The sequence below is a fragment of the Acyrthosiphon pisum genome, chromosome A3 (genome assembly GCF_005508785.2).
Source record: "Acyrthosiphon pisum isolate AL4f chromosome A3, pea_aphid_22Mar2018_4r6ur, whole genome shotgun sequence".
Lineage (NCBI taxonomy): Eukaryota > Metazoa > Arthropoda > Insecta > Hemiptera > Aphididae > Acyrthosiphon > Acyrthosiphon pisum.
In genome coordinates, this window is record NC_042496.1 from 9,132,911 (window position 1) to 9,150,381 (window position 17,471).

The 17,471-nt window shown below is 30.3% G+C and overlaps 3 protein-coding genes across 5 annotated transcripts; 1 reads left to right on the top strand and 2 right to left on the bottom strand.

Moving 5' to 3' along the window:
• Positions 1-6,893: 6,893 nt before the first annotated feature.
• On the bottom strand, positions 6,894-10,358 carry LOC100160203 (tRNA-dihydrouridine(20) synthase [NAD(P)+]-like). 2 transcript variants are annotated; one of them, XM_001952052.5, is made up of 6 exons: positions 9,912-10,358; positions 9,715-9,853; positions 9,319-9,651; positions 7,794-8,081; positions 7,121-7,447; positions 6,894-7,062 (listed from the first exon to the last, which is right to left on the bottom strand). In XM_001952052.5, the coding sequence occupies exons 1-6, from the start codon at positions 10,087-10,089 to the stop codon at positions 6,957-6,959; spliced, it is 1,371 nt and encodes a 456-aa protein (XP_001952087.1). In that variant the 5' UTR covers positions 10,090-10,358; the 3' UTR covers positions 6,894-6,956. The 2 variants fall into 2 exon arrangements, with proteins under 2 accessions (XP_001952087.1, XP_008182107.1); XM_008183885.3 differs by having other exon boundaries at positions 9,919-10,066.
• A 162-nt stretch (positions 10,359-10,520) lies between these two features.
• Positions 10,521-13,523, top strand: LOC100162208 (serum response factor-binding protein 1). 2 transcript variants are annotated; one of them, XM_029491399.1, is made up of 4 exons: positions 10,624-10,723; positions 11,872-11,912; positions 12,000-12,161; positions 12,234-13,523. In XM_029491399.1, the coding sequence occupies exons 3-4, from the start codon at positions 12,009-12,011 to the stop codon at positions 13,449-13,451; spliced, it is 1,371 nt and encodes a 456-aa protein (XP_029347259.1). In that variant the 5' UTR covers positions 10,624-10,723; positions 11,872-11,912; positions 12,000-12,008; the 3' UTR covers positions 13,452-13,523. The 2 variants fall into 2 exon arrangements, with proteins under 2 accessions (XP_001952844.1, XP_029347259.1); XM_001952809.5 differs by lacking the exon at positions 11,872-11,912 and having other exon boundaries at positions 10,521-10,723.
• On the bottom strand, positions 13,463-15,434 carry LOC100164361 (chromatin assembly factor 1 subunit B). The gene is made up of 6 exons (XM_001952808.5): positions 15,154-15,434; positions 14,948-15,077; positions 14,670-14,891; positions 14,493-14,589; positions 13,930-14,424; positions 13,463-13,841 (listed from the first exon to the last, which is right to left on the bottom strand). The coding sequence occupies exons 1-6, from the start codon at positions 15,277-15,279 to the stop codon at positions 13,535-13,537; spliced, it is 1,377 nt and encodes a 458-aa protein (XP_001952843.1). The 5' UTR covers positions 15,280-15,434; the 3' UTR covers positions 13,463-13,534.
• Between the last annotated feature and the right edge of the window lie 2,037 nt (positions 15,435-17,471).

The window sequence follows — 17,471 nt, forward strand, 5'->3', positions numbered from 1 at the left end:
GGTAGGTACTCACATATGCTATAGTTTTATTATCATTAGATCTGTGGATGTACCACGATACTGCAGCAACTCACATCGATTAGATATATAATGTCATCCGATGAATAACTTTTACTATTATGTACTGCATATTTAGCACGTAGTTATCTAACTGTTTATAGCCAAAATAATAAAGTGACATAATATATAGGTATTAAATCATTAACAAATTAGATCCTATAAGGCCCTATATTTATAGTAAAACGGTAGGTTTAATCCTACTTTTTTACGTTCAGGAGACATCCCCTCCACCATTTTTACCATATATATAATTATAATGTCTTCGGCGATCCAAGCACAATAATATTATATACATATATATTGTTTTATTTTTAATTTAAAAGAATATTTATTATTTACAATCTTATATTTTAAACTTGTAATTAATAATAATAGTAGTATGACAGATAAATTATATGAATAACCAACAGAAACAAATATAATATACTTAAAGACACACGAGAGGGGAGAGCAACCACATTTAGTAGCAGCTCTTAGTAGATAATATAAACGTAGGTACACAAAAGTTAGGGCCCAAATTATTATACCAAGCGCGTAATTTTATAATATTATGCAATCGTTATTGATAGGCTACAACGCACGCAAATAATATAATATTATATTATTGTACACACTGGTGCACCACCGGGGGCGAGCTTACCCAAATATATTACTATACAGAGTGTTTATAAACACGGTCGTAAAATGAAGAGAGGGTGTCATAACTCGCATGCGCTCTAATGATACATACCACGTTGATGGATTATTGTCGTCGCCGAGCGTATAGTATACCGCGATGGGTATACCGCGAACGGATTACAAATAAAATAAATACAATACAACGATAATAATAATATAGACGTGCATTGTATAGTAATAATAATGGGCTGCAGCGTGACCCGCTCGTTTATTATTTCGTTGTCGATCCGAACGAGATATTTTCTTTCTTTTATTTTTGGAATATCGTACCTACCTACGAGCGAGCATTGCGCGGATATGGTTTTTTTATTTTTTTGATGGATTCGACCTAGTCGATCATCGTCAGGGGGTCCATCTGCAGTCAATGGGGGTGCCTCAGCTTTCGTGTCAGCGGGTATCACAACAACGACGACGACGACGACGACGACGACGACGAAATAATAATACCCATTTCCCTCACCTGCACCGGCCTTTTGCCCGCGTGCTAATCGGCGGACAGGGTGTGTGTGTGTGTGTGTGTGTGTGTGTGTGTGTATATACTGCATAGCATAATGTGCACATATTATTATGTATATCGCACTACGGCGACGGGTTGGGCAAAAGCCGGCTGCCATCGGAATTAAAATATTATAATGTTTGCGAGAACAATCGCAGGACCCCCAATCCGATGGGTCCTATATATACACTAGCTAGCCCGCGCCACTCCCTCGCACATATCCAATAAACATATTGTATGTTTTGCTTTCTCTTTTATTTTGTTTTCCCGTAATGTCATAATAAAAACGAGTGGTCCGTTGGTTACCGGTAAATAGTTAAAATTGTTGCGGTATACGAGTATATTTTTTGTCCACAGTTACGATTGTTTGTACATAACAATATTGCACATCACATACAGCTATTTACAACGGCTATAGTATATTCATTCTAGCCAATATTAAACAAATAAGTACCAAAACACAAAGGTTACCAAATTTTATTTATATTTAACATAATGTAATATGGAATTACATAGCTTATTGGGCTGTATTTTAAATACGCGTTTAGAAACCGGTAATTTATAAGCACACTCAACCTTATTCTTAACTTGCTTAATTTATCGGCATAATTTTTATTTTTAAATTTGATTTTAATGATAATAATTGATGAACTATAATATTTATGTTATTCTCGAGACGAAAGATTTAAAAATATTGTTGCTATGGACAACTATACCGTTTAGAATAAATATTTTTTGTCATAGTTCATTATATTGCCGGAATCTTTTGAATAAAGTACTGCTCTGCGCCACGCATATTATATTCATCGCAATATTAATTAATAATTGTTATAACAGACTTTTTGTTGTTGTTATTGTACAAATTAATAATTATCTCGAAGAATAATAATATGTCAAACACCACTAAAGCTGACATGGAGACGACTGAAGTGGAAATACTATTATGCCGTCCTCTGAGTTAGTTGAAAATACATCGGGCATGACGTCGGAACCATGTGATCAGTTGGCTGGCCCACCAGCACAAACCGCGTCAGGTGATGCTGGAATGAAATTACAGTCTTCCGGTGATTCGGTTGAAGTTATTAAGCCCGGTTTTCTACCGTCGGAAATTTCTCCGCCGGAGTTTCTACCGTCGGCAATTTTGACTGAAGTGGAAGTACTTATGCCGTCCGCTGAGTTAGTTGAAAATACATCGGGCATGACGTCGGAACCATGCGATCAGTTGGCTGGCCCACCAGCACAAACCGCGTCAGGTGATGCTGGAATGAAATTACAGTCTTCCGGTGATTCGGTTGAAGTTATTAAGCCCGGTTTTTCACCGTCGGCGTTTTCACCGCCGGATTGTCTACCGTCGGAAATTTCACCGCCGGACAGTACAGGGTCCACATCTCCCCCACCCGACGAGTCCCCCCTGCAGTTGGCTACTGATGAACAAATATTGGTACAAAGTTTTCAATTAGACGTACCTCAAGACCGGCTAACTGTTGAAGCTGAGCCGGAAAAAAAGGCCGTGTCTGAACGGCCTAAACCAAAAAAGTCGACATGGAAAAGGACGAAACGGTTCCTGAGACGTCTATTTTGTTGCGCCTAATATTTTCATCAGGTCATAATATATCATATCATATCATATTATATCATAATACATCATAATACCTACATTTCATACCATAATGTCTCATAATACCTACATTTCATACCATAATGTCTCATAATACCTACATTTCATACCATAATGTCTCATAAAAATCATTTTAAACAAAATATGTTATTAATTTAAATTTTTCCTATAAAAATATAAATGCTTGTTTCATTATATCATCACATTCATTGCATTAATTGCTGTACCATTATATTGAATTATTTAAAATGTATAAACCATCAAATATAATTATCGTTATTATGTATTGTAAATTTGACATTGTGTCCGTATAAATCAAATAAATAAATATATGTTATTCAGTATAATTAAAATTAATATGTATCCTACTGTGCAATATTATAATATAATTTATTTTGACTCTTTGCACTCCTTACCCATTCTACGTCGTTTAATTTATGCCTTGTTTAAGTTTTTTAAATTGTAAATATTGTGGGTCCGGTCTAGGAGAATTTTACGCTACACATATCTATAGGCTATAATATTAGATATTATATTAGATTTGATAATTATATTAGCGTATTGGAGTAGGTACATCCATATTAGATATTACCTTTACTTATAAAGACCAAAAATGTTCCTTATCATTTAATCGTTTCAGCTAAATGTAATCAATCTTTATTTATTATCGAAGTGGCGCACAGTGGGATAAAACACGAATTTAGAGTGTCAAATATACCATTTTTTAAACTAAAAAATTATTGGTTTTTTTTGTTTAAACTTTCTGATTCACTTTCTGATCGAACAAGATACTGAAGTTGAAAATCGTAGCATTATTTCGACTACTTATCGTGTACACAGACACAAAAAAAATTTTAAAAAAAATTAAAAAATTAAAAAATTAAAAAAAAAATAAAAAAACACACATCATTGTAAAATCAATACATTCATCGTTCCACTCAGAATCTAAAAAACATCTACAAAATTCAATTAAAGATTGAATTTTTTTTTTGTTTGTTTGGGGGGGGGAGTGTCCAGACACCGTGGACACCCCTCTCCCCCAAAAAATACGCCACTGCCCGAATGAACTATACATTTTTTGGTCCGAATTATTTCCTCAACCCAAATGACACCGCTCACAGTTCTAAATCAGATATTTTTAACCTTTTGCATCGTACACCTCATTTCAGTTTCCTAAGACGTAGGATCATTTATGTCCGTACGTGGATTAAGCACAACACCAAAAATAGATTTTTCCCAATACAATACGGACCGGTACCCTTTAAATTGACGACGAACATGTGTATGGTAATTTCGGTAACGCGGTAATCATTAACGAAAATACCACATATAGGTAGGTACGTAATTACTGGTATAGTGGTATACTGAAAACACCACCCAGTCCTATACGCACTGTGTATGGGTTCTACCAATTTTTTTGCGCGTTGTCGACGTTTTTCCGACAGAAATCGTGACGACAGACCTCATAGTTTTCTACAATTTTTTCATCCGTACACTCAAAGTTTCCATCGGCTTATTAAAATATTCCCATCTAACATACCCCTGCAGCAGGGTTCTGAACCCGGGTTTTATACCCACAAAGTGTGTGATCGATTTGACCATTAATCTGTAAACTCCTATACACATTACGATACAGGAGTGTATCTACTATTATATTATTATAATATCGGGTCACACGGTCTACAACAACAGACCGCGATCCTTTTTCGGCCCGTTGTGAAGACGACGGTCGTATATTATAATATATTCTATTATTATATACCATGGTCGTTGCGTCTTCGTCCGGTATCGACCGCAAAACCCATGGTCGTATTACTACGTGTTACGATATAGTACAATGTCAGTCCTGTAAAGAATACTTTTAAAAAGTACTTGAGTAAATACTCAAATACATTTTTTTTTTAAGTATTTAAGATACTACTCAAATACTTTAATTGTATAGTATTTCAAATACTACTCAAATACTTTGAAAAATTATTTGGAATACTTTTCAAATACTTTTGGTTTTTAAAGTGGGTTTCTAACCATCGTAATATATATAAACACATAGGTAGTAGGTTGTCTAATAGTTAGCTTATAGTTTAAAGGGAATATTGTTATTCAATGACTATTTTTAGAAATCTGGTTTTCACAAACTTTCGGGCTTCAGCTAACACAGAAATACAGAATACTAAATAAAACTATTATTCTATTATTCTATTATTGTAGTTGACAAAAATAAAATGTAAATAAAATTAATAATAAAAATAAAATGATCGAAATAAAAAACCAAAGTATTCAATACTAAAAAGTATTTAATACAAAAAAAAGTATTTAAAATACTATTCAAAATACTTCATGCTGAAAGTATTTAAAAAGTTATTCAATATTTAAAAAAGTATTTGAATACTTTTACTCAAATACTTTTACTTAAATACTTTACAGGACTGTAAATAACATATTGAATATAAAATAAATAATGATATAAAATAGCAGTTGAGTCTTGTAAAAAATACTTTTAAAATGTATTTAAATACAGATACAAATACATCTATTCAGAAAATACTTAAGCCTCGTTCACACGGTGACACTAATGATATTGTGTCGTGACACCTAGTGCGGTTTATCTAATTTGTTGAATATCGCGACACTGGTGTCATGGCGTCGTGTGAACGAGGCCTTACACTTTTCATAACTTTTAAGAAATAAGTATTTAAGAACAAATACAAATACTTTTGTTTAATACTGTGTTGATATAATTTTCAGATTTTTTGGTTATAGTGTGAAATACATAGGTACCTAAGTGAAAATTTGTTTCACTTTTTAATCCTTAGCTATAAAAATTGAATATTTTATATATTTTTAGCTACAAAATAATTTTCATTTTCTGTGATTCTGATTTCATGTATTCTTCGGTTACAGATTAGATTACAGTAATGGAAGACATTTTTTTTTTTTTTATAAATGGTTCAATTGATTTACATTCCTTACATGCATCAAATTATCACATTTATGGCCTCAAAAAAATACATTTTATCTTAAAACAAATATGAGAATTGAATACTTGAATGCTTGTTTGTAGATACCAGATATAGGTAAGTAAGTAATCAACCAATTTTTATGAAAATGTCAAATTGTTCTTAGAGATATCAGGATAATTTAGAGAGTTAAAAATATCTAATACTTATTCCAATCCACCATAGGCAAATTGTCCATCTTGGTCAAATTAATTCATAAAGCAAGGTATATTGGCGCTAATTTTCCCATGAAATGAGATACGTAAAACAAAGTTACCTACATAGCGCTATATTTTATATTTTTTCACCTCAGGTCGCCTATCCTGTGAGTGTGAAAATTAAACGTTACTTATGTACAGCATACAGAACACTAATAAGAAATAGCCAGTTACCAGTAACCTATCTGCTAATAAATGACAACTATGTACCTAAAATCTAAATAGTTTAATAGATACATTTTATAATTGTATTTTTTTTCCTATATCAAGTGGATCATTTTGTATTTTAATAAATTGATAACATCCAAAGGTATATTCCTAACCAAATCCTTTTTAAATATTTAATTTCTCGCGATTTTTGAAATTAAAAATGTGATATTCCTGGACAATTGTCCTATGAACTTTTAGTTTGTTTTTTAAATCTAGTAACTCTTGAAAAATCAAGACAAAAATTGACATTAATTTTTTACATGAAGTAAAGTATTAATTATTGGTCTAATTGAGTCAGTTGTCAGGACAATTTCCTCAAAAACTATTTTTTTTAAATTTATTATTTTAGTCCAGGCTTGTAATTCGTTTTAGATGTGATAGCATTTCAAACTTCAATACCAGTCTGTTATTTTTAAGTCTACAATTTTAACATAATGTTTATTGTAAGTACAACCTATAGATATCTACTTCAGTTTTGAAGATAGAGTACATCTATTTACTATGTGTCTACATAGACACATCGATACATATCCAAATTTAAAGAAAATTAACATAGTTTTAATAGATACAATAATTCAGAAGAATAAATATAATATGTTGAAAATAAAATACATACATAATATAATAAAATTAATTTTATTTAGTCAAAAAGAAAAGTTCATTTCAATAACAACATCTTATTAACCAAGTATTCCATTCATTTTCATATAGTCAATGTCATACACTTTCAAGAAATGTAAGCAGACAATAGCAGAACCCTGCTCTGCCCATCTTTTATTTTTCTCCCTGAAAAGCACAATTAATATACTATCAAATCTCCCTTTATTCACAAATTAGTATTTACCAAAAGGACGATGAATATTTTTGATTGTCAAAAGTCACTGTACTCTTGAAAAGTTTTTCGAATTGTTCTGTATGATATTTTGGTAATGGCTTATTGTGTTTTTTTGCCCAATTTAACAGTTTTGTTTTTGGCAAGTCTTCAGGTCTTGGGTATAATGATCGTATATACATACATTTTAAACTATTACCATAATTTGATTCTTCTTCGTCAGCAGAATTCAGTTTTATTCGTTTTTGGTCATTATACACTACATCTCTTTCTTCAAAACGAAGATAGTTCATTTTCTTTTGTTTTTGACGACAGTAATCACCTAATTCCCAAAGGTCACTAAAAAATAAAAACTATAAATTTACAAATACCTATTAATTTATTTTAATTTATTAGGATCGATTCACATTAGTACAACATTGTATAAGCAGTTAAGTCAAAATAAATCAAAATTTAAAGACTAAAGATTTGAGTGGGCTATGTAAAACAATACACATAAAATCAAGTGAAAAAGTTAAGTTGGAGTTTTATATTATTATAGAATGGCCATTTATTTAAATTGAACACATATATGATATATATCTAAAGGACGATTGTTTAACAAGTAAACATAAATAAATTTAGACAAAACTGATTACAGTCTATAAAGTATAAGCTACTAATGGGAACCTTATTTTTTACAAACCAAATTTGTTGTAAGGATGTAGACTCCAGAAAAAGTTTCCCCTGCTCCGTTTCTTGAATATTTTGAAGCATATTTTGAATACAGTATTTTGTATTTGGAGCAACATTATCATAGTCAACAGCATGGCGTAGGTAATCTCTTATTACAGTAAATAATTCTAATTTTCCATCTCGTTTGAATATAGAACAATTTTTTTCAGCTGTACGTGCTATCATAACACTTGAACAACCAGTTATGTTTTTGAACTTTATTATATCTTCAAATACTTTAATTTCTTTTGACCCACCACTACAACAAAATATTAAAACACATCAAAAAACATTTTATTTTTTTTTTTTAAATCACAAATACATAATAAAAGTGCCTCAAGTTTTCATCTTATTGGAATGCTTACAACCCCCCTCACTTATCATATATACCCACCACCTTAAAATAATAGCTAGGGCACGAATTTAGATGATCAAAATATGTGCTATAAAACTCCAAATATGTAATACGCTAATGTGATTTATTTATTAAATATTTAATCAATGTTATAAATTATGCCCCCATGACCTGACCTACACAATATCTTAAAAATTAAAAATCCATTGATATAAATTTATTATTATCAATATTTAAAAATGAATTAATGATTTTGATTACATGAATGAAACATATTTTGTAGCTTTTCCAGACTTAGATGATCATATTTTTGGCATAATTCGAGATTAATTATAAGAAATAAATAAATTACTGTTCTATTCAACTCGTATACAAAACGAACAAACTGAGACTAAACCAAAAAATATACACTATGGCTGAAAATTGAAAATAAAAATTAATAAGTTGACAAATATAATAATAAATATTATACTCTATTCTGAATAACCTTGCCCACTTTTGCGTTTTCAACTGAACTGCCGGAAGGGTCCACCCCCAACTAAGCAATGGGTTAGGTACTTGAACTAATAACAATTAAAATTAGAGCAAGGACTTGCGCATTTGTATTATTTTTGCTAGCTAGTTAAGCCATTACGTTAAGTAAGTAAAAATGTAATATGATTTACAACATTTTTAGATTTTAGATTTTAGAGCATAAATTGCATTTTTAGGTCGTACGAAGTGTCTTACTATTTTAGTATTTAGTTCATACATAGATAGTTTGTAGAAAAATTTGACAAATATTTCCAACATATTAAAGTAAAAAATGTTTTGACCCAATGAGATTGTCATAAAGTTGATTGAAACCAAATGTTTATGATTTATAAGTAATTTAGATTGCAGTATATTATAACTATAAAGTGCACCTGCAACATAAACTTTATCTAATATGTATCTAGATGTGTCTAATTCAAGTACTTGATGCGAGTAATAAGTGGACACTGTAAATCATGTTTCATACTATAATAAATTGTAGTTTATTTTTATTTTAATCAATTTTGAGAATTTTGAAAGTCCTTGCTCTACTCATGATACAACCTGTGTTATATAACCCATAATATTATATTTACATTACTAATATATAATATATATCATTATTAACTTTGCAATAACTGGAATATCTAATGCTTCAGATATAGCTTTAATGAAATGATTTCTATTTGAATGCATTGGTCTCTCATTAATGGTACGACCATGTACACAGATCGCAGCCACTCCAGTAGCAGCTAGTTTCTTACATAGAGCAACTGTATCATCAATATCTTGTAACACGCGAATCTTGCACGTCACTGGTATTTTAACAGCTGAAACCACTGCAGAAAGAATTGCACATGCCTTGTCAGGATGAAACAAAAGAGCAGCTCCCATTCCTCCTTTAAGTGAGAAGTCTTTTGGACAACCCATATTTATGTCAATCCCTGCTACATCTTGTTCTCTAATGATAATAATTAAAATAGTAATTCAATTTACCATTTATGGTTCTCAAAATTGTACTTACACTACTTGTGCAGCCTTAGCTGCTCGTTCAGGATCACTGGTGCCAATTTGAAGAACAACGTTGTGTTTTTCACGTGAGCAAGTGCGGAAAACCACAGTGGCATCACTTTTGTCAATAAAATCAACACTTTCTAATGTCTCTAAAATGGGTATATTGATTGTCTATCATGTGATTAACAATTTTATTTTTTAAATTACCATTTACTTTTCGATAACATCTAATCAGCCTATGATCGATCAATTCTTCTGTGTACACGATATCTGCTCCATAATCCAACGCCAATAAACGCATTGGTAGCGTGTTTATCCTGACCATGGGTGCTAGTATAATTTTGTTGTCGTAACATAATCGTTTAATGTTTTCCATACAGACCATTGATCAACTGTACTCAGTCCAAAATAACAATATTTTCTAATGAAAAAATAATTATTTCTTTTGATTAACTAAAAATAAAGAATTTAAAGTAATAATAAGATCAACTTTGGTTGAATAATTTATATTTTATCAGGAGAATGAAAAAAAAATTAAATACTACTGTATACAAGACGAACTACAACATAGAAATCTCAGTATTATTTGAATAAATTTTTAATTACAATTACAATTATTAATAAATAACTAATTATAAAAAAATAGTAACTACTAACTACTAATTAATAGATAGTATTATCTATAAACCTTTCCTGTAACCGTGGTTAAATATGTACCAAGGTTATCACGTATAAATAACTGTGATAGATACCATGTTTATCTTTAATCATGATAGATACTAAACAGTAAACATAATTAAATTTATGAATTGTGATATAGATTATAGGATAACACAACTTTACTACACGAGTTAAATACTTAAATATTATAAGTTATATTAGTTATAATATAAATAATAATCCTTCAGGACTTCAAGTTTAATTGTTTTAATATTTATTATTTATTGAAACATAATTTTGTTATTTATAATACGATATTTACCATGGAGCCTTTATCAAAAATTTCACTCAATAATCAGGTGATTTTTACCAAGATTTATTATAGCATATTATAACGTTTTAAATTATTTATTAAAAATCAAATATTTTTATAATTTGATATAATTATAATTCATTTTATAATATTATTTTTAGTACATTAAGACCCAAATTTATATTTTAAAGTTTTTATATTATTATCCATATTAAATAATAATAAATAAAAAAACTATAGTTGCTTTTAAAGGAACTTAGTAACTTCACTAGTTGGTGTTAATTCATTATAACTTTCTAATTTAACGAGATGAATTCCTTGCGTAAAACAATCTTATGCGTTAAAAATAATAAGTAACTAGTTATTTTTTTATACTGCAAAAACTTTAGTGTTCCGTAGATCATAATAAAACATGCCAGTGCGGACTAGTTAATAATTAATGATTAGTATATTGTCATAGTAGATATACCTATCTCTTAAAAATTATAATATTATTTTAAATCAATCTCTCATATTCTTGTAATGAATGATTTAAACCACAGCTATAAAATGTATATATAATATATATTTAGCACCTAATTATTAATTAAATGTAAATATTATGTAACACTTTATATTTGAACAAACAGGTTTTTAAATTTATAATTTAAACTATAAAAAATCAAGTTAAACATTTTGGGAATTAACTTATATTCTAACTTAGTTTTTGTGTAAAGGCGCCCGGTGGTGCAAATGTAATTTTGTACACAGAAATACACTCTACAGGACTAATGATCCTGTTCTGTAGAATCAACCAAATTTGATAATTTTTATTTAATTATAAAGGGTAATATTCTACAGGCTACATCGAACTCTGTTTTTAAATATTTTAATCACAAACTTTATAATATGTCTTCAAAATTATTACGATTTATGCGTTTCGTTATAAATTATATTGTACTATTAATTAAAATTTAATTAAAATCCGAGTTCGATGTGGCCTGTAGGAAAGTATTCTTCTTTCGGATAAAAAAATAGTTATCAAAATCTGACAATTTTCAAAGCTTGAAAATTATTTCCATGAAATAATTTTTTTTTGATATAATACACCCTATCTCTAACTCTCCTAAATAGGCATCTGGTAGTAGATTAGTAGAAAAGTATTAAAATTAAGGTAACAACTAAAATATAAGATTTGTTTTTCAAATTTTATAGAATTGTGGAAAATTTGAAAAACTGGCACCGGGCACCTTAAAGTAACTTGGCTTCAATTAGTTGAAAATGAAAATACCCAGTTTTACTCTATATTATGTGAAATATATCAATTGTTAATAATTTTTTAGATTGTTTCAATGCGTCATATTGTGCGTAAATCAAAAGTGCATACGATACACAAATTAACACGAGAAGCAAAAAAATTAAAAGAAAAAAAAGGAAGTGAAGAACAACTTGTCAAAAATAAAAAAAAAGCTGACCGCTTTATCTGTGAATTGATGGTGATAAAGGTATAAATCGTTTTGGTATAATATTTTTAATACATTTTTAAATAGACGACACATTAATAATTTTGTTTATAGAAATTGAATGATGATGATGTTACAAAATATGCCTTGCAAAATGAAGTACCTTCAGCTAAAATATTAAACTGTATAGACATAACATTGGAGACTAGAGCATTAGTAAGGTTAGCTGGACATAAGTTTATAATAGATGAAGTTCAAAAATTTAGAAGCAAATACTCAGATTGGAAACTGTGTATAACAGATTTGTTGAATGAGTTAGGTGCTAAACATAGAGCCAAAAAGAAACCCAATAAAAATAAATCAGTTAAGACAGAGATTAAAACTAAAATTCTCAATAAGAACAATAAAGAAATTAAAAACATAGAAGAATTTGAATATGCTCAGTCTGAATCTGAAGGTACTCGGTCTGAGCCTGATGATCAGTCAGTGTCTGATGGTGTTCAGTCTGAGCCTAAAGATCAGCCAGTGTCTGGGAGTGCTCAGTCTGAGCCCAAAGATCAGTCAGTGTCTGACAGTCCACGGTCTGAGCATGAAGATCAGTCAGTGTCTGACGGTGCTCAGTTTGAGCTTGAAGATCAGTCAGAGTCAGAAAATGGTTTAAAAAGTGACAGTTCATTATTGGAGAAAAGGTTGCCTTATGAAGACAATACAAGTAGTGATGAATATCAAAACAATGTGTCAAAAGGCTCAAAACTTTTAATCTCAAACAATAAAGAACTGTTTGCTAGAAATAAAGAGGAATTCCCAAGTACATTAGACATAAGTGTAAAAACAAATGTTTTTAACACAGAACTACCAAAGAAAAACTTAAATTTGTCTACTAATGAAATTCTCGACAACATTGATGTAAACCTTGATAAAAATGTATCAAAAAGAAAAGCCAAACAAAATGTTTCAAGTAAAGTTGACAAAAAAAAAAAAAGAATTACAGTAAATGAAATCAAGCCCGTTTGTGAAACAGTTGATTCATTTTTCATGACTGTTGACAATAAGGATTACATGTCTGTATACAAACCACCACCAGCGACTCAACGAGACATTGAAGAACGTACAAAAGTAGAACATCAAAAACCAATTAAAGAATTTTTCAGTAAAGGTAAAAAAATGATTATTGGTAAACAAAATAACATGAGCAATCGAAGAGAAAGAAGGCAGCAACAAGTTGAGGAATCTGTTGATACAACATTACATCCGTCATGGGAAGCAAAACGTAAACAAAAATCATTGGCCAAATTTGAAGGAAAGAAAATAACATTTGACGATGAAGATTAATGTTTGTAAAAAAAAAAATTTTAATCTCACATAAATAATAAAAAATAAATACAAAAAAAAATACAAAATAAATAACCACACTGTTACTTGTTTAAATATTTATTGTTTTTAGGACTAGAAAGTGTGACCAACTGCACTCTTTTCTTTGTAGGAGCTTCAGAACAGTCGACAATTTGTTTTTCTTCTTCTTTATGTTCTATTTGTAATGGAGCAATTATAATCGGAAGTTCTCTTTCTTCACTATCTTCTTGGACGACCGACTCGCCTATTTCCATTGGCTCAACTTTAATGTTATCCTTGTAGATTACACCCAATTCGTCTTTTGTAAAGCTTATTATTGAACAAAAGCCATCTGATGAAGACACTATAAGTAACTGTCCATCGGAAGACCTGATAAACATAAAATTGCATAATATAAATTATTAAGTTATGAAATATAAGTTTCAAATAATTGGGTACTTTAAAAATTATGTTTTACCATGATAAGTCCGTCAAACGAGTATAATGTATATCACCAATATAAGCAAACGGAGCTGCGTGTTGGGTATCCATTAATAAAATACTTGAATTGGTTGCTATGGCATATATCATTCGGTATGGTAAATCAAATATTGATTTTGTCTCTTCTTTAAGTTCATATAAAACAGGTGAAAACTGAACAGCAACTGAATATTGGTCAAGAGATGGTACGTATAGCACAGGCTTAGTAAATGATTTTCTGGCAAATACATAGCTGACGTTAGTAGTGCTTTTATTTTTGTTCTCCTCATCGATTGTCTCCATGATACCGGATGAAGTTACTAGAATTTGACCATCAGGGGAAAATGAAATGCGTCGGAAAAAAGATTTCAGTGTATCATCATGAAATAGTCTAATTTTTATTTCTTCGCCATCACCTTTTTTTCCCAAAGGAACACACTTATCACATTTATTGAATAATTTACAATTTTTTGTATTAAACACTCTTAGAGTTCTATAAATAAATTGTAATAAAGAACAAATTAATATAGAATATTGTAATAATATGTATCTCCCATTTACCTGTCACTACTTAGTGTAGCAGCATACACATTCAAGGGATCCCAAGCAACTCCTTGTACAAAACCTTTATGATCATCAAGTATTGCTTTATAGCGTCCTATTAATTTCAATTTTAATTTAAAAAAATATAAAAATATTGATTTGGAGTAACTAATTTGTAAAACTAAAAGTAATTACCATTGTCAACATCCCAAATAATTGCTTTATTATCAACACCACCAGATATAAGTCTTTTAGAATCTGGAGACCAAGATAAATCGTAAACGTCTTCTAGATGACCTCTCAATACGCTATGACAAACCCACTTTTCCAGATTTTTTGATTCATCGTCTTCCAACAGATCGGGTCGATGATCAGGACCATTTTCAGGTTTGAATTTCCACAAGACAATAACAGACTCTAAAAGAATAAAGTTAAGTTTTCTAAATAAAAAAAATATTAAATAATTAATTTACCATCATCGCCAGTGGCTAACCATTGTCCATTGGGCGAAAAACGTACAGTATTTACTGCTTTTTGATGCTTGGTCAGATCGGCTGCAAATTCAACAGTCACATTTGAACCGTCTACTTTGATTCGCCATATCTAAAATGTTGTTGTACACATTCAAATAATAATCAATACAAACAAACCTGCAGTAACAAAAAATATAATTATTTACAAAAACATGAGAATCCGATCCACCAGTAGCCAGTCGATAGAATCCGTCGTCGGCGACGGGTTGAAAATGAACGCTAAGCACTGGGTCACGATTGTGCCAAGAAATCTCAGGGATCACCAATTTCATGATCGTTAGTTAACTAGACGAAATAATTAGATCTTTTTTTTTCTTACAGAATGTTCAGTAATAAATTAGTCGTACTGTTTAATAACTATTTAAATGTGGTAACATAGAGTCTAGGACATGATGGCGTAGATTAGACTATATGTTAGAGAATAGTGATCCACAAATGATTGCAATGGCCTTGATATTTTGGCGGCAATATTTTATCAACACAATAAGACATTTAATCTATTCAGTGATAATTGCTATTACTCAGCTGTTCTCGATAAATTCAACAAGTCATTTTGAATATTTTGAGCGGGTAGCTAATTATATAATTCGTTTTGGCTACTGAGCGGAGTGAAATATTGTATTTATTTCACAATACTTGAACGATCAATGATGTGTGTGATTTTTTCATTGTTATCACTTATTGCACTAAAAATGATCGAAATATGCAGTCAAAAGTTGCTTAAATTTAATATGCGGCTAAATTTTCATATTTTTTTGAAAATGAATAAAACATATTACAGTTTTGGAAATTAAAAACTCAAAAATAAGTAGGTACATAAACATAATGACTATGACTATCGACTCGTTTTGATGGTTCTCCATCTATTTACTCAGAGCAAAAGGAGAGAAATGAATGATATAAATTGTTTAAATGGTTTAGTTTCTGGCGTGATTGATTCACCATGCTTGTGTCGTCATGCAGAATAGGTTTTCGCATTCCAGGAATAACCCGTTCACGAGAGTACGAGACCCTATTACCACCTAGCTCCTGTGACAAGATATTATTTAGTAGATGACCTGATGACCCTATAAGAAGAGCTATATCTTATGTTAACATCAAGGGCGGATCTAGGGGGGAGGGGGGGTCAGCTGACCCATAGTTAATATTTGCTGATCAAATTGACCTCTTTTCAGATCTTGGGTAGTTGGACACTTGAACCCTCGAATAAACAAACATACAGCATAAATTAATTTTTTTTATTTTATATACCTATTACACAACTACATAAATATAGATTTCTAATCTGGTTTTAGTAAGTGATTCCTTGAAAGTTGAATGTCTTAACCCACAGTTTCCTAATTCTGGATCTGCCCCTGGTCAACAGTCAATCAAGATATGATGACTCTCATTTTGGTATTTTATTTTGTCGTATTTTGTATATTCTTTTGTTTTTTCTCTTCTCGTTATTAATATTAATGATAGCGATTAATAGCTTATTAGGTATGTAATATTATATTTTTTAATTTATAAGATATTCACTGTTGCTATTTAGCTAATATATTTATCTGTCTACAGGGGTGGATATAGACCCATAGGGAAAAAGGGATTTTCCCTGTGGGCCTCAGTCTATGTTTATGTTGGTCAATAAGAGAATAAAATATTCAACAAATGGGAATAGGTAGTTTAAATTAAAAATTATTCATTTTTTTTATATAAATTATTATTACTTGTTATTTTTAAATTTTAACAATGTAATAATACCACGCCAAGTCCAGAATTTGCTTATGGATCTTTAACATAGTATTTTAAATTTTTATCGTTAATCGAAGACCAAAATATCATCGTGTTTCCCAAACCCACCATATTGTTATTTTGCTTTTTTTTTTTTTAGCCGATATTTAGTACGGAATTAGTACGAATTTGTACGATAAGACCCTCAATTTGTACACATTTTTTTTCGAAGCTACACGAGAATTTGTGTAGGGACTATAGAAACGTTTCGCCACTCCCCCCCCCCCCCCTATTTTCAAAACTACTTATTTCTGTGAAACTTCGATGCAGATATTTAATACAGAATTTGTACGACCTTATGCGAAATTTTTCAAAAATCCCTTACAACCGAAAAAAGCATATTTTCCTCATATGCTGTTTCCCCAGCTCCCCACTAAACTACTAAAAATCAGTTTTTGCCCGAAACATTTTATTTATAGGTAAAGGTCTTAGATTTAAAATCTAATGCAAGTGAAGTGACCAAATTTTTTTTTCAGTTTGGGGGCCCCTTCAAATATTTCCCTTTAACATAAATATTACCTATCCACCCTTGTCTGTCAATAATAAATAATAACACAATAGTATACGTTTAATACAATCTGTGATAATATGTTACTATATACATGCATTAGCATTTATTGTTCTGTATTGTTAAAATCCGTACGGCGTGTATAAACAAAAAATAAAATAATTAAAAAAAAAACGCGGGTTT